At 42.2% G+C, this 22,464-nt stretch overlaps 1 protein-coding gene across 1 annotated transcript in view; it reads left to right on the top strand.

Moving 5' to 3' along the window:
• Positions 1–22,464, top strand: part of SEMA5B (semaphorin 5B) — a 264,588-nt gene that overhangs the window by 174,296 nt on the left and 67,828 nt on the right. The window contains exons 6-8 of the mRNA XM_063400862.1: positions 10,608–10,670; positions 19,832–19,930; positions 20,652–20,865. Coding sequence (XP_063256932.1) covers positions 10,608–10,670; positions 19,832–19,930; positions 20,652–20,865 — 376 coding nt within the window. The remainder of the gene's footprint in view (positions 1–10,607; positions 10,671–19,831; positions 19,931–20,651; positions 20,866–22,464) is intronic.

The raw sequence follows: 22,464 nt of genomic DNA, 5'->3' as shown, positions 1-22,464 counted from the left end.
AACAAATAAATGCTGAACAAGTATATTCAATGATGTAACCTGGAGAGGAGTAAAGAATGCAACCCCCTTTAGAAAGCTGGTAATACACAGACATTTCACATGTGCTCCAGTGATTGCATTTTCAGTTTGAAGCATGTATGGAAAGATAGCTGAACCCTTAATGCAGGTGTACAAAACTGCACTCAGTTGACAGTGTAGGATTTGTCCAAAAGCAGAGGGGGAGGGAATGCAAAAACTGTGTACTGGAGAACCCTTCACATCTCTCCATAAGCAGTGAGCTTCAAAGAATTACAATGGTAAGGAAACCCAGAGCAGAAATGGAGGAGAACAAAATCGCTTTGCTTGATGCAGAAATACAAAGGAGACTATAGCCATGGTAAATTGATTTTGTACTGAATATGGGCTGGTCCATTGGAGGGGGGTTGGAACCTCCTACTCCAGAAATCATTGTGTAAAACAGTAAGAGGAGGCTGCTTAGAAGTCTTGTCACATCTATCAGCAGAGGCCACAAAGAAGAAGGAGGGATTTGGTTCTGAATGGCGACTCTGCCAAAGAACATAAAGGGGTGGAGATGGACATCTTTTGGCGGTAGAGGAGCCTTGAGAGAAGAATTGCCTCCACTATATCAAGGGAAACCATTGCTGTGACCACATTTGTTGGCTCACTTCTGAGAAATAGCTTGTTGTACCTTGTTTGTATCAACTGAAGAAAAGAAACCCCAAAACAAAGCCTGTTCTTTACAGAATAAACAGTGCTGGTGCTATGAGAAATAGTGCTATGTGATACCCACCTGGCCAGTGACAACTGCACCTGCCTGTACATCAGCTGTACTTATATTCCTGACCTGTGCTCGACTGCAGTGAAATTTTTCTTTAATTATTTTACCCTTGGTATATTTTAACCTCTTTATTTAGTTATTTTATTGATTTAACATATAATCTTATGTCTCTGCAATCTCCAGTACATTTTGTAAATGTTTGTTATCCTAAGCTGTAAACTGAATGTGACATGGCAAGAAACCAAATTCTACTGTGGCAGTTAATTACCCAGTGTGCTGAAAGTCTCATCTCAGTTTCTGTATGCTTTCAATCTTCACTAATAGGAAAAACATTGTCATCTTTCCCCAACATCCTCTCTGCAGTTCTCCAGTTTCATATGTTGCCATTCATTTTAAACTGGCTATAGGTGAGAGCTTCAAGGCCTTTTTTCACTATCATCCCAGTTTACTGAGACTGTCAATTTATATTTGGCCCCATCCATGCTTTTTCATGCTTAAAAGCAATTGCTTTCAAAAACAGATAAGCATTCCCATATAGAACTTTCAACTAAATCATTGCACTCTTAAGCACTTTGAAGCAAAAGGAAGTAGACCACCAGCTAAATGAAATCATTGTCACAGACTGACATTTTTCTTTACATAGAATGATAAAAATACAAACACTAGATAGTGGAAACAGAAATGCAGTGCCATCTTTATCTCTCTTCTTCAGAGCTGTATCTTCCTTCCAAAGCATCGTGTTGGCGTGTTCATCTAACATTGCTGTGTAAATATGTAACTGTCAGAGCTCAGCATACAGGCAGAGCAGAGTGTGCACTCCTTCCTTTATCATCATGGACAGCTCTGCATTCCAGAATCTTTGTACCCTCACACTGATCACCCTCTCTTCGGATGCATCCCTGTGGCATTGCATTAGTGCTTGTATTAACACTGAGGGTCTTCCACAAACCTTCTTATCACTGTCAGTGAGAGCTTTACCCCACGCTGAATCAGCCCATTAAGCCAGCCTCTCTCTTGTCCTTGGTTAATGTGCATTCTCCTCTTGCTTTTTCCCATGTGCCCCCTTTGGGTCTCAGAAGAATCCAATCCCTGATACAATAAAACTCTTCTGGTTATGAAAACCTCACAATGAGTTATGTGGCTGGTGAGCTGTGACCTTTCCTTTTTGTGTGGTTGTGCTGTGTTGTGTCTCAGTGCTCTGCTGTCCACTGCTACCTGATGCCCCATTTATTATTGCACATTACTTATAATGCATTTTGACAAGGCTCTACCTACACAGGCTTGCACGGGGAGTCCTGGGCTGCAGTGGAAGCTCACAGGTCCTATAAAAACTGCAAATTTGGATGACAAAGTTCCATTATGTTAAAAAGCTCAAATTCTCCTCTGTATGGGATTCAGCATCAAGTTACAAATGTTTTACAGCAGAGTTACTGAAAATACACTTAAAGCAGTGGCAAGACAATCTGCTTACTTCAAGTATGAATTTTAATTTGACAGCACCTAAGACTGAGCCAGCTGCTCCATTGTAGCATATTCTTTGTACACTAAAATTCCTGAAGAGCTCAAAAAAGCTGCAACCAGTACATGACTGTTGTTTATCTTAGAAAACACCATTTTAGTTTTAGTACTTGGTATCAAATGTTCCTTACTAAATCTTTAGACAATCGTCTTTAATAATAAGACCTTGGACTTGTGCAGTGCTTCCATTTGGGTACTCTGTAGAACCCTGATCTGTTAAGCCTCACACAATGCTCCTTTCAGATAAGGGAATGCACAGTCTGGAGTTGTAAATTCCTACCTGACACTGCAGAGAGGGGGGAGTGTCAGATTTACAGACCTTATGTTGTTTAATGGAATCTCCTGCAGGACAAATTGAAGGCACAAAACCTCAAATTTCTTTTTGTAGATGAGACTGTGGCCATGCCCCAAGATGTCAGAAAGAAGAGGACAGGATGCATGGAGTCTTGCCCATTTTTTTAATCTCTAACCCCACTCCCTCACGCACCACTGATTCAGTGGATGCGTTTTGTGACAATAGCAAAAAAAATGCTGTCTAAGAACTCATTTGTGCTGGACAGGAAAGTTTTTAGTCCACAGGAGAGCAAAGGTCAGTGCTCATCTCTGCCTCTGACATGCTCGGTGGCTTTTCCTAGTCAGTTGACCTCTCTATGCATCTAGTTTTCCCTTCCTCCCATGTGCCTGTGTTTTCTGTTTAGATTGTAAGTGCTCTCAAACACAAATTCTCTCCCACAGCATGTTTGTATATTGCCTAGAAATATGGGGTCACAATCTCGGTTCACTCCTCTATGTGCTTCTATAATACAAGTAAATAACAAGGGATTTTGAAGCTGTGAAAGAGAAAATCAGTAGCATTTACCACCAAAGAAGAATTCACAGCAGCTACGAACTTTCTCTGAAAGAGTAATATTTGCAGTTGAGAGCAGATTGTGCCTTTAGGCACAGACACCCAACTGTGGTACAGGAGCTTACCTGCTTGCTGCAGAGCTGTGCAGAGGAGGAAAACTGTGAAGCATTTTACCTTGCACCTGAGATACAGGAGGACCATGAATAGGGTGAGTTAGCGTGGCTCAGCTGAGGCACAGGACCTCCCTTGGGCTGGGATAACTTGATCAGAAAAGCAGAGCTCCCTTACCTGGGGTCTGGGGTCTGTTCTGCCGGGTGTTAGAGTGGTGCTCTGTCCAGTTGTGCCTGGAAACATAAAATGAGAGGACAGACTACTCTAAATCAACAAGGCTTAAGAATGAAACCAAAGAAAACAAAGTCAGTGTTCTGAAAACACTGCTCCCTGTCTCTCAGCTGAATGCTGATGGACACCATTTTTTTGCAATAGGTGAACCAGGGCAGAGGAATGTACCTCGACTATTGCATTTCCCTTTGCAAGGATGTGATAACAGTGTGTGAGACAGAGAATCACTACTATCCAAAGATGGTATTATTTGGAACTGAGTGAAATATCCATTTTAAAATGGGAATATCCTTCTTTTGATGGATTATTCCATCCTTACTATGCCACTTCTTCTCTGGCATGAAGAGAGTGAGCAATTGTGTTCAGCAGCCAATAAATGCCAGGCCAAAAGCAGTCCCTGTACAGTGAGATGCTGACATTTGTTTGTAGAGAGAGGGTCTGACTCAGAGATTAAGGTTACAGGAACTGAAACCCACTGATGGATATTTTCACTTGTTTGTTTGTTTGCCAACCTCCCTTTTCCAAGTGTTACATTTGAGGTCTTCCCTAGCTGGGTTCCTGTCCAGCCACCCCAGATGAGCCATGTGCCTGGGCCGGTCTGTTGTTAGGCACTACAGGTTTAAATGCAGCAAACAGCTCGAGTTTTACCACATCTTGAAAGATCTGAGATCACTTAAGGGAAATCAATTAATAATTTGATGACACACAATGCAATTCCCTTCCTCCAAACCCCCTCCTCTCCCTGCAATGAATTGACTGAATTCTGTGATCATTCCTCATACCTGTCACTGCACGCAGCAGTGATCTGCAATTCGTATACTGCAGTGTGAAGCAGAACTAATTATTGAAGTTTGGCATTCTGTTCTCGGTATTAGTTATCTTTTTATCAGACATGCTTATCACAGTTTTAAAAAATTACTAGTGTTGGAACTTCAGGAATGGCCTCTAGGGTATTAAGCTACTGTTCTCTATTATAAAGAAGTTGGATTTCAAAAAGTTATTACTTATGGAGCACTGTAAATTTTACTTGTCCTCAAGAGCCAAAAACCAACACTTCAAAAAAGGAATTTAACTTCCCACTTTTAGAGTAAAACAGCAAGTATTTATGGAGAAGTTCTGCAGGATTAAATAGGGAAGAAATAGCTGAAGTGTTGTAGAAATGTTTTCACTTTAAACATCATAGAAATAGAAGAACTTCTGCATGGATTTTCTGCATCCAACCTACAGAACTTATTTAATTTCTTTTTTCTTCTAAGTGCTGTAAGACCCAGCATTTATCTTTTGCTTTTAAATGCTGCAGCATTTGCCCAGGGAAGGGTAGAGCTACACTGCTGCTATGTTATGTATACACTACAAAGTATATAGAAACATAGGGAAACACTTGTAAAATGGATTTGTCATTATCAGCAAGAATCTGTGGGTGATATTTTAGAGGTCTGAAATCTGTTTGTCAGTATGTATGGAAAGACTGAGGTTGGCATCTTGTAGGGGAATGAACCAGCCTCTGAGCAGCCACTGTGGGAATGACTCTGCCCCCCAGTTTAGCAAAGCCCCTAAGAATGTGGTTAAGCTAATGTGGTCCAGTAGGGTGTGTAAATATGTGCTTTATTTACATCAAAGTTGGCAGATTCTAAACGTAGGGCAGAAACATAGTCCCTCCATGTCCTTCTCTCCACTTGACTTGAAGAAAAGCTTCCATACCTTGCTGTGAAATGAGCTGATCCAAAACAATTCTGTGAATGTAAATAAGAGATGAAGAGATTTTTGGCCTGTGTATGGAATCCAGGAAGCAAATTTTTGGTTTGTTTCTTTTTTTTTTTTTTTCCAGAGGTACATTTTTCTGAACATACTAGTGCCTTGTACAGTTACTGGAAGGGAAGATGTAGATAAATACGCTGGGAAGGGAATAACTCTGCCAGCTCAGGTCTCTAGCGCACAATAGCTGTCACAGCACAGCACCTCCTGCCCTCCTTCCTCATGCATAACTCAGCAAAGGCTGGTGTGACTGGCAGGCTCTGCTCGGGGTGCCCTCGCAGCACAGCAGAGAACCAAAATCACCTTGCATTCCGTGGGCAGGCTGAGAAGTCTCCTGTGGGCAGTGCGGAGGTTGATGGAAATGGAAACTCCTGCGTCAGCGATCCCTGCGCACCCGAGCCTGGGACACAAGGTGCTGCTTTTGCTTCTGCTTCTGCATCTGCATCTGCTGACAGTAGCAGAATCCTGAGGAACACAGTACCTTCTGGAAAAAGCTGGCCTCTCACAGAAACAGTACCTGACTTGGGGGGTGTTGCTTGTTTGTTTTGTGGTGGTTTTGTTTGTTGAGTTTGTTATTTTTTTCTAGGAAGCTTGTACTTGAGGGATTTTTGTTTCCTTTCAAACATATACAATGTACATTCTGGTAGTACATATTTTTCCCCTAATAGGAGAGAATAACATGATTGTGGGTCTGTCTGCAGGCATGCAAGTGGTTTGCTTGGAGCACTAGTTTCATGGAAATGAGGTTGGTAACAGATGGATAGATTTGTAATAAAACACCTCAGATAGGTCTAATTAACAATGGGCTTAATTGATTAAAATGCATGTAACATATTCTCATCCAATCTTAACTTCCCAGTTTTAAAGCAGTGTTTTGGTTTTGCATGAAAACCTGAACCTCTATCATGCAAGTACAGTGCAGGGATTAGTGTATGCTTAATCTATAAATTCATATTGTGGTGTTGAAGTATAAGTTGCTGACCTGAGTGTAAAAGCTGATCCGTAGAAGTCTAAGAAATTTTCACATTAACAGTTGGGGATGCACATAACTATTGATAACAGGACTTGCTAGTGACAGGCAGGTACTTTGGAAGCCAACACCGGGATGTACAGGTAATTAAATAAATGTGTCTAGAAGGCTTCTCTCAGCAGTGCATGCTGAATAACTGATGTGTCAGCACGGGATGAGTGAGAATTCTAGAACACTGTTGATCTGCAGTCGGAACTGGTAGCAAACTGATGTTTATAATTTCTTGGGAGAGACATTAACTCTTTCTTTCTGTGTCTGGATGTGACCTCTGAATATTCAGATATACACTGAATAGGCTTAGCTATTGTGGCCCCTTCTATTAATTTCTAGTTGGGCAGTGTTGTGCTGGGTACGTGTGATTGTACACATGAATGCTTCTCTGTGATTGTCTCCTTCACCGGACTTCTAAAAATGCAGAAATACTACAAAAAGATGCATTTTTTTATTTTTAATGATTGAGAAAATCTGCCTGCATAGAACTCAAGAAACAGAGATGTGAAGGACCAGCTCTCCTTGCAAACAGGCTGAAGGAAGGCACTTTTATTTGCATTTTCAGTTCAGGGACAAAGTTGCTTGTCCTCTGGTGTCTGTGTGCACAGGTGGCTGGGCAGTCCTGCCCATGGTTTGCATGGCTCATCTTGCACAGCAGCTGCAGCCCTGAGCTGTTCCCTTCACGTGGCACATGAATTTGGGTACCTGAATTTGGGTACATGAATTTGGGTACCTCCATTCTGCAATGGGCCATGTGGTTATAGAGGAGGTCCTCAGAGTGGCTGGAACACTGTCAGAAAATGCATTTCTTCTGAAGATGCGTGAGGGAAGAAATACTTCAGAGTTTGTAAGGAGGTAGCAGGAGAAGCTGGAGTGCTCTCTATAAGGATGTAATGGGAGGAATTGCTGACCCCCTGACAGCCTAAAAAGCTTTTGCTTGGTTGCTTAAGCACATGGCTAGTACATACTATCCTGTATTTGGATACAGCCCTGCTCCCAGGTTTGTCACGTCTTCATCCAGACTGTCTTCCACAACCCAGGCCATGAAAAATGTTTTATTGCATATGGGTCCAGAGATGTGTACTGCTTTTGACTGACACATGTAGCAGGAGGTATAAAAATAATCCCAGATGTGTTTTCTGGGGCTGGGAAACTGAAATGTCTCAGGCAACTGAGAAAATTAATCATAAATTCAGGATGATATCCCAACAGAGTGACCAAAAACATCTGGTGGATACAGTTTGTACCTCATCCAAGTGTGCAGAGGCAGTTAGAAGAGTAAAAAAAGAGAAAAAAATAATTTGGTTTATTGAGGGAGATGAGGAAAGGGAGGGGAGGCACCTCAGCTATTGTTCAAGAACCTGGCTTTTGAGGAGCATTATGATCAGGTAAGGAAGCCAAAGTACAAAGCATCTCTTGCACTGCTGTGGTGTTATGTGAGTGTTAAGTAAGTCTGTGCCTCGCTGATAAGAATATAGGTACACACACATGCACCCTGGAGAAAGGGGTCTTTCTGAAAGTTGCTCTGTCAAATGTCCAGTAGTTTGATCCTGGGGCAGAATGGATCAAAGGCAGAGGAAGAACAAATGTTCATCTGTGGAGGGGCTTTGGTTGGATATGCCAGTGAGAGGACAAAGAGCACCAGCATCCCACAGGGAGTTTGCACAGAGTAGCCCAAAGCAACAGAGGTGACAAGGGTGGGACATTTTGAGCTGAAAAGACAGCTGATCAGTCAAGTAAGAAAACCAAGCAATGCTGGAGAGCTCATGTGAAAGCCCCAAGCTCAGAGGTCTGAGCCTAGCCAGGTCCAAGCCACAGGCCATGGCCACAGATGTGTGCAGGCTCCTGGGAGGCCAGCACAAGGCCCAGTCTAGTCTGTAGGTCAGCAGACCTTGCAGCACAAATATTTAAGTGCACATTAGCTGCTTGGCTTTACAATTATACTTTTATTATTGTCAAGATGTTCTGCTTTTCAGGGTCATGAATATTTTCTTCGAGTCACCAGAGGTCATTGGGAGTTACTCAGCCCTCAAGCTAGCTCCTCTCTGTCCTGCCAAAGGCATGTGTGGGACTTGTAAAACATGCTCTGGGTTGCCATATTGCTTAATTATCCTCTTAGCTCTAATGAAGTGCACCCTGACTAATGGTGTAGGCACAAACAACGCGTTGCTATAATTTGGGCCATCACCAAGATCATCTTTATCACTGCTCATCAAGGTGGTGCTTCAGAAGGCTGAAGGGCAATGTGCCTCCTGGAAGAAAACATTTAGGCACATTAGAACAGAGCTGGAGGGGAGCAGTGCTCTGACTGGAGCTGTTTGCAACATGCCTCGAAGTTCTGTGGTGCAGGTGTCTGGCAGGAAGAGCTGGGTGACCCCTGGGAGGCCAAATTCTTCTGTGCTGTACTGCTGCAATCCCAGATGGCCCAGAGTATTTGCAGAGAAGCAGCATCGATTGCTGAAGCAACCAACAATTTTTGTTTTCATTTTCTCCTGTCAAGCACTGTTAAGGTAAACCGGGCTGTGTAATGGAAAGTTCTCTGTCTCTGGTTTTAAAATGAGAAGAAGGGCCCCACAATAAGTGATCTCTTTTCTAAAGATCTTTTTTTTTACTAAAAATGTCAAAACTTGATTGAAGGTACAAAAACACTGTGCTTTAACGAGCATGGGCTAGAGCTGGGATTACAGATCAAACTCCTACTGTGCAGTTGCTTTGCCAATGTCAATGGCTCCTGGTAGTCAGCAGGCAAAATTCCTTGCTCTTGTGTGATGGCTTACAGTGTGAGCTCTGTTGTGCAGTGACATTCCCTCTCAGGATATGACTGAATGATCCTTTTCAGCAAGGACTTATCCCAGTTCTCACAAAAACACTTCTGAGGCACAAGCTTTTGCCTCCACCCTGGATTGGACTGCAGAATATGGGAGGTATTTCCCAAGTGGCTTCCAGGGACAGACCTGTGCTCTTCTCTTCTCACACCACATCTTTGCCTGTGCTCATGAGGTCTTTATTTCAAGTCAAATTGAATGGAATGCTCAGCTAATGGAGAGATGCTTTTTTAAAAATGTGATTAAAATATCCTTTCCCCAAATATTGTATATAAATGCATTTCCTGTATTTCTTGTGGTTCTAAATAAATGTCTTTGTGGACCTGAGGTGGGAATGGGAAAATTCATCCTCTCTTTTTAGTGGTTTCCCAGATTTCTCCTACAAAAAACCCTGGATTTATCCTGTGTCAAGAGGACAATTTCTGTTGCAGCTTAGGGTTTAAAGAGCATATTGGCTGCAGTGAGAAGTTCAAGAAGAGTTCAGATCTGGACCGAACTTTGAAGCTATTTCCTTTGTTGGTAATGGACTGAGGAAAATAAAGAAAACCTGGCTCTGTTAAGGGAGCTTTGGATCTTTATCTGAACTTTGTGAGCCTGGCCTTTCCCTATGTAATAGAGCTGTTTTTCTGGTACTCAGAATGATGTATTATGTATAGTATGGATATTTATATGTATTTTCACCTCCAGCTAACAATACCTGCTTGAATTTGTTAGGACTATTTTTAAAAAGTGCTGAAGGGAGGAAAATTGGGGAGGGCACTGAATAGTTGGATATGTTGCTAAATATTTTAAATCTAAAAGTTCTCTCTAATGCAGCTCTTCTGGTCTTGACTTTTCTTGTCAAGGAAGGGGCCTCTTCATTCTGAAGCAGTCAGAGGTGACTGGGGACCCCACATGCTCTCAGCCTCCAGTCAATAGTGCCCTCAGCCCTAATGTGTTTTACTCTGCCTCAGGACCTGACCCCACTTGACTGGCATCACAAATCACCATCAGCCTTTCTCCCCTCTTCCCATCTCTCTGGGTTTCACCTGTCAGCTCCCAGTTTTGATCCAGCTTGATTCACTGCAGGGTTCCTTAGAAGGAGATAATCTTGGGGGTAAATTTAAGAAGATCGACAGATTTGTGCAGAACTGCTGGACTTTGCTGTAGGGAATTTTTCTTTTTGGCGGTGAAAGCTGGGGGTCTATACAGCACTGTCCTCTTGAAAAAGAACATTATGACTTGCTGTGTGGGGCTCAGTCTTGGACCTTTCAGCTGAATGATGATCAGAAGTTATATTTACATGTAAATTAAAGTCTGTCCTCTGTGAACATTCCAGTTGCCACTGCCTCTGAACTTCTCATCTATTTATCATTTGTGTGCACTGTGAGCACAGTGGGAGTTAGGTACATGTTTACTGTCACAATGCTGCTTTAAACTGGGCTGCCTAAATTGGCTGGAGATGCTTGCTTTTGTTTGGGGAGTCTCCAGACGTGGTGGTTGGTGGCATTCTTGTGTGACTTGTGTGTTTTGGTTTTTCAGGCAACAGCATGGGGTTCAGATGAAGACACTAGGAGGTCCTGTCAAAGTAAAGGGAAAACAGAGGTAAGTTTTGCTTTGTTACAGTGATGTTATGGGTAAATATATTTACAACATGTGAAATCCAGACAGAGAATGTCTGACACCAGTTTGAGCCTGCAGATTTGCAGCAGTTTAGCTGTACTGCCACATGGGTATAAGCATCACCAAGCAAGCCACTTCAAAGGCCCCCCATCCAAGTTATTACACTTGCTCTGCATGAAATTTAAAGGTGATTTCACTGCTGGAGAGGACACAATTTGTGACACATCAGAGAGCGGAATGGTGGCAAGCCAGGGATAGCATCCTGCAGAGGGGTATGAGGCCAGGCAGGCTGGCTTAGACCAGGTCCTCAGCAATGAGCCACTGGCATTCAGCTACATGGGATTCAATGTTTGCTTGCAGTTGGAGTTCATAGTTGTATAATTCCCTGGAAGGCGAGAATTGAATCTGCTCACACACTGCAATCTGTTCAGGTTGAATATCACAGAGCTGCTATGGAGGCAGGTGCACTCTGTTAAACTGCAGTTTGAAGTAAGAATTGCTTGAACTTGCACATGCTGTCCCAGAAGTTTCAGGGTTTGCAGGCATTTCTGATCCAGCCACGGGGCCTTTCCGCCCTTCTTCTGAGAAGCTAAAACAAAAGCATCTATCTAAAAGCAGGAAAATTTTTGATTTTTCAGATGTGATATTTGTCCTCTTCAAAAATCTTCAGTCCTCAACTGAGAGGGTGTCCATTGTCTTTAGTACAAGCCTGCAAAGAGCTCTCAGTGCTAACCAGAGGAGCTGGACAAAAGTTAAGACAGAATAAGCACAGTCTTTGCTTAGACACAGACAATCAAGCAGAGAGTGATTGTGTGGCTGGCCCAAAATGCTGGAATCTGCCACGTTCCAGTTTGCTGCTTTAAACACAGGATAAACTGATCTTCCATTGACAATATTGTTTTTAGATAATAAAGTTGATGTGATTGCTGTATTAACTTGTATATACACACACACACAAAAAGCTAGCTTGAGTTTTGCCAGATAGGCAACAGTTTGCTTTGTGTAGCTGTGGAGGACAGGAATATGGGTGTCTAGAACATCTGTTAGAGTTTCAAGCAGAAACTGCATTATGCAGGAATCAGCATGGAAGGAAAATAGGTTGGGATGGGCAAACACCAAACATGGCCAGCAATGAGAAAAAGTAGGGCAAAATTGAAAAATTCCAAAATCCAAGACATGAGGAATTTTTGAATTTGTGGTATTTGCACTTTAGGTGTGCAAAAAAGGTTTTCCTCTTTTATTCCATTGTAAAGTCTGTGAGATTTAGATTGTATCCTGTTGTTCATGAAGAATTTGTATTTATAACCCAGAAATATTTTGTCCACCCTTGTTGGATAAAGGGTTGACATACATATGACTGAACAAATTCTAGGGTAATTTCAATCTATCTTTGTTATGCCAAAAGTAAGCAATGGGCTAAGTATTTTCACAGCTGCCTTCTCACACTGCAAAGGGTTTGCCAAAAAATTTCATGAGCATAATGCTCTGAACAGCTGAGTTTATGCTGATTATAACACAGAGTTTGAAATCATTTGGTGGGTGCAGTGACCATGAGTGAAGTTTGGAGGAACAGTAGTTAAGCAGATTGCTAGGCGCTTCTTGATATACAATTATTGGCAAACAAAGGTGTTGGCTAAGACTCTGACAAGACAGGAAGCTACAAAGGCAGAAAGATTCAGCAGTAGCTATGCAAACACTGATCTCGCAGGTCTGTATCTTCTCTAACCTGTGTGTCCACAGCTGAGTCCCCCTCTACATTCACTGTTAGTTACACTGCAGAGAAATGACTCAGCGCCAACTCAAAAATGCCAAGTTCAGTCTAATCAGCTGCTGAAGTGCTCTGCTCCAGCTAAATCCAGATCTGACCCAGGATCTCTGCCCTTGGCTGGGTGAATGCAGCAGGTGAGGGCAGCACTACTGTGAACACTTCTGATTCTGCTGTGCAGTGGTGGTACAAGGTGCAGAGCTCTGTCTGCCCCAGCTCTGCTTTGTCAAAACTTGACTAATGGCAGCTTTCTACCCAGCACAGATGATTTGATGATAAATATGTTAGGGATTGTCAGGCACTTAGATATGTGGTGATAGAGGCTAGAAATAAGGAGAATCTTCAGATCTTACATTAATTCACAGTGTAGTTTGCCTAACTTATATGACTGGTAAATTTTGCTTGCCCATTTAATAATGTATGTATTTTAGGTGAAGCTTTCAAAACTGGCTCATGTATTAAAATGCCTTTTTTATTGTGCCTGTTGAGTATCTAAATAAGATTCTTCCTGCTGCTTAGAAATTCTCTTCCTAAAATGCACAGAGCTGTATGCTAAGAAAAATGAGAAGCACAATAATAAAAGCCAAAAAATGCATATCACAGAAGTGTAATTATTATAATAGTTACTTCCTATTTGAGTACCTATTGTCTACAGAAGAGGCAGATGAAAAATCTGGGTCTCAGATATAAGGTTAGAAGGTACCATTTTTTCTGACACCTCTGGCCATGAATTTCACTTGTTTATTCCTAAATTGAGCTCAGTATCTGTGTTTCTCTGCTGCACCTTTTTGAAATAGATGGAAAGTTTTGCACTGAAGGCCTGAAGCAAATGTACCCCCTGTGCTTTGCTGGATTGTTCTGATGGCAGACTGCCTTTCCTGGTAACATGTACTTTAGTTTTGATTTGGATCTGGCTTCAGTTTTGAGTGGCTCGGTTTCATTTCACCATTCTTTGCTAGATTAAAGAGACCTTTAGTTACCAGTATTTATTTTTTACAGAGGCACTTATATGCTCTTTTCAATGCGGTACTTTGGCTTTTTGATGAAGTAAAAAGATGAGTTCTCCAAGCCTCTTTCTCTAAATAATTTTTCTGCTGCCCTTGAATACTTTTTGTCTGTTTTCTGCACACTCCAGTTTTTCACCTGTATTCCCTTGTCAATCTCTCTAATGCCTCAGTGTGATTAAAACAGCCTTCCATATACAGTTCATACACATGGCAGTTTTGTAAGCTCCTCTGCCACTGGAGATCATGCAGAATTGCCTTGGCCACTGTGACCACTAAATCTTTTTCACAGTTACTACTCTTGGGATGTAATGTCCATGCTTATACATAAAGCCCTTTTGTTCCTCTTTATTTAATGTATAATATCTTTTAAAAATATGGGGGTTTTTTGTTAGGTCCTGCTCACCAACCATCCTGGCACATATCACTATATACATACACACACACACATATATATATACACATATATACACATCGAGGCATTAGCAACTTTTGCCATCTTTGGGTTAAATGTTTGTTAAGAAAAATGTTGATATTGGGCTAGTACCATCGCAGCTGGGGCTCCACTAGAACAGCAAGTTTATGAGTGATTTCACTTTGAGGATATTTTTCATCACAGTAATTTATCAGATTTTAATCACTTAATGTATAAGTTCCTGAACCTGATTTTAAAATTAGCTCTCTGCAATATATCATGCAGTATTAAAACAAACACCTCAGAAAAGTCTCTTTCATTGATGTCATTTTTATCAACTAAAACTTGTGGTTTCCTCAAAGAAGTGTACATGCTTTGCTTGCCATGTCTCTGGAGAGCCACGCTGGCTTCCACAGTAATCATTCTTATTTTTGCAGCATTTATAGAGTGTAGCATGATCAGTATCTTTAAACTGTCCCCTGGAAAACATCCACATTACTGAGACAGTGCAGAGAACAAAGTCAGTGTTATGTTGCCTTTCTTTGTGTCTTCCAAATGAAATGATCCAGAGGTTGTAGTTAAAATGAATGATGGATACAGCAGAAGGGGAAAAGATGTATTTAATTTCATTAGGAGTTGCTCAGTTCCTAGTTTGTAATTGGTTTGTCTCTGCATAACAGTCTCCATCCACCACATCTAAGGAATTTTGCCTAACATGGAAAATTGTGGCTTTTTAAACATTAGAACTTTGGTCTTTCTTTTCTCTAAGCACCGGATTATTTGTTAATGTTCCAAAAGCAGCACACCATCATTTTAAACTGTGTAAAGAAACCATTTGTGAAAATGACAGTGAGAAATGGCAGCTCTTATGTTCTGTCCTAAGAGCTTTGTGTAGCCAGGAGGAAGATGATACACTAATAACACTTCTGGAGCAAGAGAGAAGTGAGAGTAATATCTGATAGGCACCCAGCTAGGTTGTCCCGCTGCATTTCCAGTATAGCTTCTTCCAGGGAAATCCTAGCCCAAGGCTTCAGCCCAGTGGAATGGGATTGGTGCATAGAAATTGCTGAGCTAAATGAGGAATGAGCAATTTCAGGCCTTCCAGTGGCTATGTGTCACACAGAGGATGCTTATCTGGTGGAACTGGGAAACTCCCCACTGCTTAAGGATAACAGGAATCCAGGTAGGAGAGGCACCATAGAAATCCCTGGGAAAACAGAAGTAACTGGGAGGCCATGAACTACTTTTATCCCCTGTGTAACTGTTCCTAGAGACCTGAACCTACGTTCCTATTACTTCTGCTAAGCTATCAATGCAGAATCAGCCTCCAAATAAATTTGATTAGAAGTCTATTAAAGAACATTTGGCTTTAAAAAATCATTAGCAATTCTCTTTACTATCTGTTCCACTCAGAGGAGAAGGGTGGTTTGGTTGGGACCTTGGCTTAAACTGAGTAATAGAATTGCTTGTCCAAAGAAGTAAATACAGAGATCTGAGAGTGTATCAATAGCAGTGCTCAAGAACCAAGTTGGGTCTGGCTTATTTTTTAATAAATTGGGATAAACTGCAGCAGATAAACTAAATGTTTACTGCACTCTAAGATGTCACAGAAGGGGTAACTTGGAGTTCTGCTGGCTGATTCTCTAAGGTTGTGCTCCAGGAGTCCATGTTTCTCTGCTGAGCATGGCAGACTGTCTGCAACAGCTATTTTTCTACAGTGTATAACTGTAAAATATATCAGTATGTGATGAAATAGTGTTAACCAATAATTAAAAAGATCTCTGACAACAGGGCTTGGGTAGTTTATTTATACTAGAAAGCCATTAAAGAAGTGCCTATATATAGCTATGCTTGCAAAGAAAAATGCAGCTGTACAATGAGATTAAGGGTTTACAACATTTTAGAACTCTGGAGTTTAGAGATGACATAATGAACACCTAAGAAGTACCTACAGCTGGCTTATTTGCAGCAACCTGAAACTTTCTGAATTTTACCTCAAATGGAAGCTGCAGGAGGTCAGCCCCTCCATTTGCTGATCTGTCCACACGAATGAGGGCAGTAACAGGGCACCGTTCTTGCTCCTCAGGTTTGGATTGTGCTCTCAAAGCAACCTGATGTCTCTGTGAGCTAGAAAGAGACCTGGTCCTGTCCTGTCATGGACATAGAGCATTCACAGACAGTGTTTGAACAGTAATTCTAAATGCTACAAAAATTCAATAAATGAGAATAGGCTTAAACTGAGGAGGTGGCAGGAAGGGCCTTCAGTGCTTTTGCTCTGACTTGTGAGATCCTGTGGCCTGTGGTGTTGAGCATTAGAAGTTATGTCCTCTTCCTTTCTAGGAAAACAAGGGTCCTTAGGCTGGAGAAAAGTGATACCTTCTAAATTTATGGCCCTATCTCAATAAAAGGATGAGTACTAGTAATTTTGGGAAGGAGCAAGAACTTCAGTGTGTAACATAAAATTCACAGGGAAATCAGAAATATGCTTAATTCTTTGGTGGTGAGCCACAGCTTTTTATCAGCTCTGCCATATATTTAATAATAATCCTAACTAATATATCTGAGTTATTCTTATTAACCATATAAATATGCAGTCTTCCCCCTTTATTTAAAACCTTAATCTCTTGATCCCTGTAATATCTTCTGGTGATGAGATTTGCAGACTGATCATACACAGATTTAACTGTCTGCTCCATAATGTGAGAGCAGGATCCAAATATTGTCTTGTCTGGACAGAGGTGGGTTTAAACCTGCCAGATTTTCTCCTTATATTACAGCCCATCTGATTTTTGCTTCCTGTGTGCCTAGAATTTCCAGACACATGGAAGAAACTGCATTAAATAGTTCCTATTTTCTGTAGGGGTTTGTGAGATCATTTTACTAACCAGTTGCCTCAGCTATGACTTGTTGCAGAGAGCACTGTATTGAATGACTTTTCAGAATAAATCCAGTCTGGTTTAAAGAACACAGAGAGGAGGCTGTTCCTTGCTATTTATTTTGAGAATGGGGTAGTAAAAGGATCTAATTAAACCTCACTGTCTTGAGAAAAATCCTGCAAGCTGGAACGTTTAAGTGGTTCTGTTTCTTTGCTTTTGTTGGGGGTTTCATAGACTGATGTGACTGGCCATGGGTACAGCAGTCAGAAACACAAGGTGGGCACTGTGTTCCACTTTGGGGCAGGCAGGCAGGCTGGAGAGATGTGGTCTGGCAGTTAGACCCTTGTGTGTATCCTCTAACCCAGTGTGTCACCACAGCGGGTTCAGCACCTGCGTTGTTTCGATTCCCCCAGCTGAGAGAGCAGGGCACACAATGGGCCTCTGTTTCAGAACATGACTTTAAGTGTCTAAATTGCTTTGAGACCAGTGCATGAAATGAACACATTATCACTGCTCTTCCTCCAGGAGCATGGAGTGCTGTTACCACCATCAGTTAGGTAGGTCTAGGGAAAATGCCTCCTCAGTTAACTCATAGGAACAGCTACAGGTGGACAAGGTCCATACCTGGCAGCATTATTTTTAAGCAGTAAAAATGGAGTTAAAGTGTGCAACATGTTCATCACTGCCAGTAGACTGCAGCACATAACCTTCCACAGAATTTCTTTTGTGTGCTATCTTCTCAGCTGGGAAAATTTTTATAGAAATAGAAGTTTTTAATCTGCAATATAGCTCTGTGCAAATAAAGGGAATTCTCCAAACTAGGATTTTAGATTTTTACTGGACAGGGTTTTAGTTGGGGATACATTGTAGTAGCTAGGCAGGAAAAGGTCCAGCAACATAACTGATCTTGGCTGTTCTAGGTCAGTAGCTGTGCTCAGACCTTACACAAAGCAAAGGATGGTGGCACTGAAGGGGAGCAGTTGGATACTCTCTTATTGTGTGAAATTTGAGTACAGAACTGCATTCTAGGTTAGATGGCAAATCAGTCATATTCTGAAAACAACACTCTTTTGGGAGATGACCTAATTATTTTTTTAAACAGCATTCATTCAAGAATTTTTAGTACTTTGCAGTCAAATGTATAGTGGTCCTAAAATTATGTGGGATTGAATAACTGTACTCTACAGAAAGAGAAATTACTTAACCCAGTCCTGAAACACAGACATCTCTAGGGCAGGAAGGAGCTGACAGGGCTCTCAGCAGCACACAGCAATGACAGGAGAGGGCAGAAAGGCTAGCAAGCCCTTTGTCTTGTTAAAGAAAGCAATGAGACCACTATTCTCAACACACAGCAGGTGGGAGGGTGCTTCTCAAGGTCCTGTTTGATAGACTGATGCACAGTCACCATGAGTGATCTGCTTCTGAAATAAATGGAGTTGACCCAGCTATGAATCTAAGCTCCCACGTCATTTTTGGGTGCCAGGCACTGGCTGATTCCTGCTGCCCCTCAACACTGGCAGCATGTGCTCTGTGGCACTCAGTAGCCTCTTTCCAGGCTGGGCAAGTGCTCTGGGCTGGCTCTGGAGTGCATTCTGTGTCATTCAAAAGCAAGGATCACACATCATGTCCATGCAGTTGCCATCTGTGGCTAACCCTGGCGGGTTCCTATGTTGAATCATTTCCATGCAGCAAATGAAATAAGATAGTGTGTAATCCAGCTAGGCAAGCCCCTTCCTTTCCAGATGATAGAGAGTGTTTTTACACTGCTGAGTCTTGCAAATGAAGTCTTCAGGGAAATGATCAACAGCACGGAGCGCTGTGAGACAGGGGCTTGCTGAATGATTGCTGCTTACAGGAGGGAGAAGTGATGTCTGCAGCTGTAGGCTCAACTTAGTGGCAAATGATGATCTATTGGAGGGAAGAAAGCAAAGCAGCCCGGGTAACCCAGCTGAGGTTGCTGTTTTTTAACAAGTTTCCCTTTCTGTTTATGGTATAACATAATAGACTTTCTTCCCTTGGAGCCCAGTCATTGCTCATATCCTCTCCTCTGAGGTGGCCCAGGGCCCGGGGCAGGCAGGCTGGTGCACGTGGCTCGCTGGGGATCCTTGGGTGATCCTTGGGGCAGGTGGCTCTGCAGCCTCTTGCACTGCCTCTGGGAATTGCACATTAGTCTCTCACCTTCCTTTTCCTGTGTGAATTGTTAGAAAGTTCCTGCCTTATGTGGCCTTCTCCACCGCCACTACTTAACTCCAGTAGCTACTCAGTTAGCCTGATCTGCACTCCACAGGTCTCTGGATATGAGGCTGTGGGGAGAAAGAGAGACCATGGCTCTCTCTAACAACATGAGGGTGATTTGCTGAACAAAAAGGCAACTGCAGCCTTGTGCTGCCACCCCAGCACAGCGTGGGACATCAGGACCCCCACACCTTTGGAGACTGGCATGTGGAGGGAGTTGCCTGCTGGTACCAGCAAGTGTTCAAGCAACTAAGACTGGGAACTTGCTATTTCTCACTGGCCTGGCCTGAAAGAGAAACGCCTTCTACCATGGAAAATCCTGAAAATCCACACAATCTTCTGGGAGGCAGGAAGTAACAGCCCGTTCAAGCACGAGATTCTCTGACCAGCTTGGTCTATTAAAGAGAAGTTCCTGCTGTTTTCCTGCTGGCACTGGTTTGAATTATAGTGCAGACAGACCTGCTGTCCTTCACTGGAGCTGGTGTCTGGGTAATGTTTTCAAAGCTGCAGCATTACTGGGAAAATAGGTCAGAAGTATCATCATGGAAAAAGGGAGAATTTCTCCTCCGATCTAAGCAGAGCACAGAAAGAGGCACTTGTAGCTATGACAGAATTGACCTGATGGATAACATCCTACCCCAGGACTGTGCAGGGCTACGGTTAGAGAAATAACCAGCAAATGGGGCTTGCTGACTTGAACTGCTGGCTCCCTACAGCTGTGTGCTGCTTGAGGCAACAAACCTCAGCCCGAGTTAGAGCTAAGGAAGGTGATTCCTGCTGCAGTACAGGTATTTTTTAATGTAATCAAGTTTTCAAAAATCCTTTGTCTCTGTCTTGTGTCCCTATAGGAAGAGTGCCAGAACTATGTCCGAGTGCTGATTGTTTATGGCAAGAAGGTTTTTACCTGTGGTACCAATGCCTTTTCACCAGTGTGTTCCAGTCGACAGGTCTGGTTTACCTCTTTTACAGTCATGGAGAGGGTTGGATACATGCTCTGGGGAAGGACAGTCATTTGCAGGCTATCACGGCTGCACAAGACATGTTCTAAATGTAGCTGACTGAAATTATGTTGGTTTTCTTCTTTGGGCTGCTTTGGGGCAATGAGTGTGTCTGCATTTGGGGAGCAGAAAGTGAGTTTGGTCTGGACAAAGGGCTGCTCATGTAAACCTTGGGTATGACACTAAAAATGGGGAATATAGACAAGCTTAGCTGTGAGAACCTCCTGAGCTGAATACTTGAAAATTCCTTTAAAATAAATGGCAAAACTCCCTTTGGATTCAAGACAGACAGGAGCAGGCCCAGAGAAATGTTTATTTGTATGGTTTTTTAAGGCCAGTATGTATTCAGGCAGTGTCTACAGAAGATTAAAAACCTGTGCTTGTGTCAGGAACACCTGATTACACCAAGGGGATTTGGGCTTTATTGGCTGGGGAATCGCCCTTTGTACAAAGCAGTAGGATTGGTGAGGCTCAGACACAGCTTCTTACATTGGCAAATGATGGCTGTAAAGATCAATTTTCAGTCTTCACTTAGATTACATTCTCATAGCTACCTGATCTTTAAAAATCAGGGATTTGCTCGGAGGTACTCACGGGTAAACCAAATTCTTGATACCATTAAGAAAGTCAGGTGCTCTTTAAATTTTCTTCTCTCTCCTTTTAAACACAGGTAGGAAATCTCAGCAAAATCATTGACAGAATTAATGGAGTGGCTCGGTGCCCATACGACCCTCGGCATAACTCGACAGCTGTGATTACATCACGAGGAGAACTCTATGCTGCAACTGTGATTGATTTTTCTGGACGGGATCCTGCTATTTACCGCAGCCTTGGAAATGTTCCCCCACTTAGGACAGCACAATACAACTCCAAATGGCTCAATGGTAAAGTCATGTGGGTCACATCTGAGCAAGAAATGTATTAAAGTCAGCTTGACAGGCTTGTAAATCTTTCTCTCTCTTTTCATATTGAGATCCAGCGTTATGGTGGGGGAGGGCTTCCGGAGCAATAATCAATGCAGCTTAGAAGACATTTAAAAAGAGCCTGGAATTATTTCAGAAAAGTTGATTTAGAATGTAGAAAGTGGGTCTTACAGGCTACTTAACATATATATAGGTCTCTGTCTTGTGAGATGACCAAATACATCATTTTAACAAGAAAACCGCTCAAAGATTTGAAGATCAAAATCAACTTAAAGCATCATATTGTTGACCCAGTTCTGCAGAGTGATAGGCACTCTTTACTTCCACTGACTCAGCGGAAGATGCCTGGTTTCAGTGCAAGATCACTTCAAAAATGAGAAATTTCACAGCACATTATGTTCCATGTGAGTCCATGCTGATGTGGATTTATAGTTATTAAAAGCATCTCTTGCCCTAGCATGATAATACCCTGCATCATGCAAGCTGTAGAATTTCAACCAGTAATTCCTGCACTGAGTCCACACCTTCCAACTGGGGCAAAGCACTTCTAGTCTGAGCAGACTGTAGTGATGGAGACCCCAATATTCCCCCATCTCCTTTTACCCAGGTAAGTTGACCAGATATTTGAAATCTTTCTATTAGATTTCAGGGCCTTTCAATTAAAGATAAGAGCAGTGGGACTGTGCACTCTCTAAAGCTTAATAAGACTGAACTAGGCTTGTGCAGTCATACTTAAGTCAGTATGGAGACCTGGAGTGTAAGGAAAGGATGTCATCAGGAAGGACTGCAAATTAGGACCAAGAGGCATCATAGCCCATATACACTCATTGGAAACATGTTCCTCTTGTCTGTGCATGAATGCAAGCTTCAGAAGGAAGCCACGTTGGAACAGGGGAGTTTAAGGAAGACAAACAGTAACTGAAGTTCTCGTATGTGACTGGAAAAACTAATGTGACTCTTGGATTTATAACCTTGTGCAGCACTGGTGACATTGGAGTAATTTCGTCCTGTTCTGGCCACTTTTCAACAAGAAACAGAAAACCTGAAGGTGATTCACAGAAGAGCCATTCAGTGATTTGAAACTTGGAAAGCCAGCCTCACAGTGAGAGACTTAAGGGGCTCAATTTATTTATCTTTCTGAAAACGAGATAAAAGGTGTTTTGTTCGTGATATGGAGGTACTTACATCAAGAGAAGATTTTGGAAAGGATAAAGTTCTTTAATCTAGCAGACAAGTCATGACAAGAACCTGTGATTGGAAGCTGAAACCAGATAATGTCAAGTGGGAAAAGAAGTACAGGTTGCAGCTGGGTCAGTCTAGTCATTTGAACAAGTCACTGAGGAAAGTGATGGATGTAAAGCCAGGTGACATTGTCCAGTAAGATCTGATCTCCTTGGAAAGATGTGGTCTAATTCTCCTATTAGTTACAGGGTCTGATGGTGGAATTACAGGGTGAAATTTACTGGCTTGTGTTAGACATAAGGTCAGATTGGAGATCACAATGGTCCCGTTAAGGTTCATGGTTAGTTTGAAGGAGAAAGTTTGGCAGGAGATGATTTG

Source organism: Prinia subflava, chromosome 6 (assembly GCF_021018805.1).
Source record: "Prinia subflava isolate CZ2003 ecotype Zambia chromosome 6, Cam_Psub_1.2, whole genome shotgun sequence".
NCBI lineage: Eukaryota > Metazoa > Chordata > Aves > Passeriformes > Cisticolidae > Prinia > Prinia subflava.
Note: the sequence above shows the minus strand (reverse complement) of the source record. Positions and strands in the feature narration are given on the sequence as shown.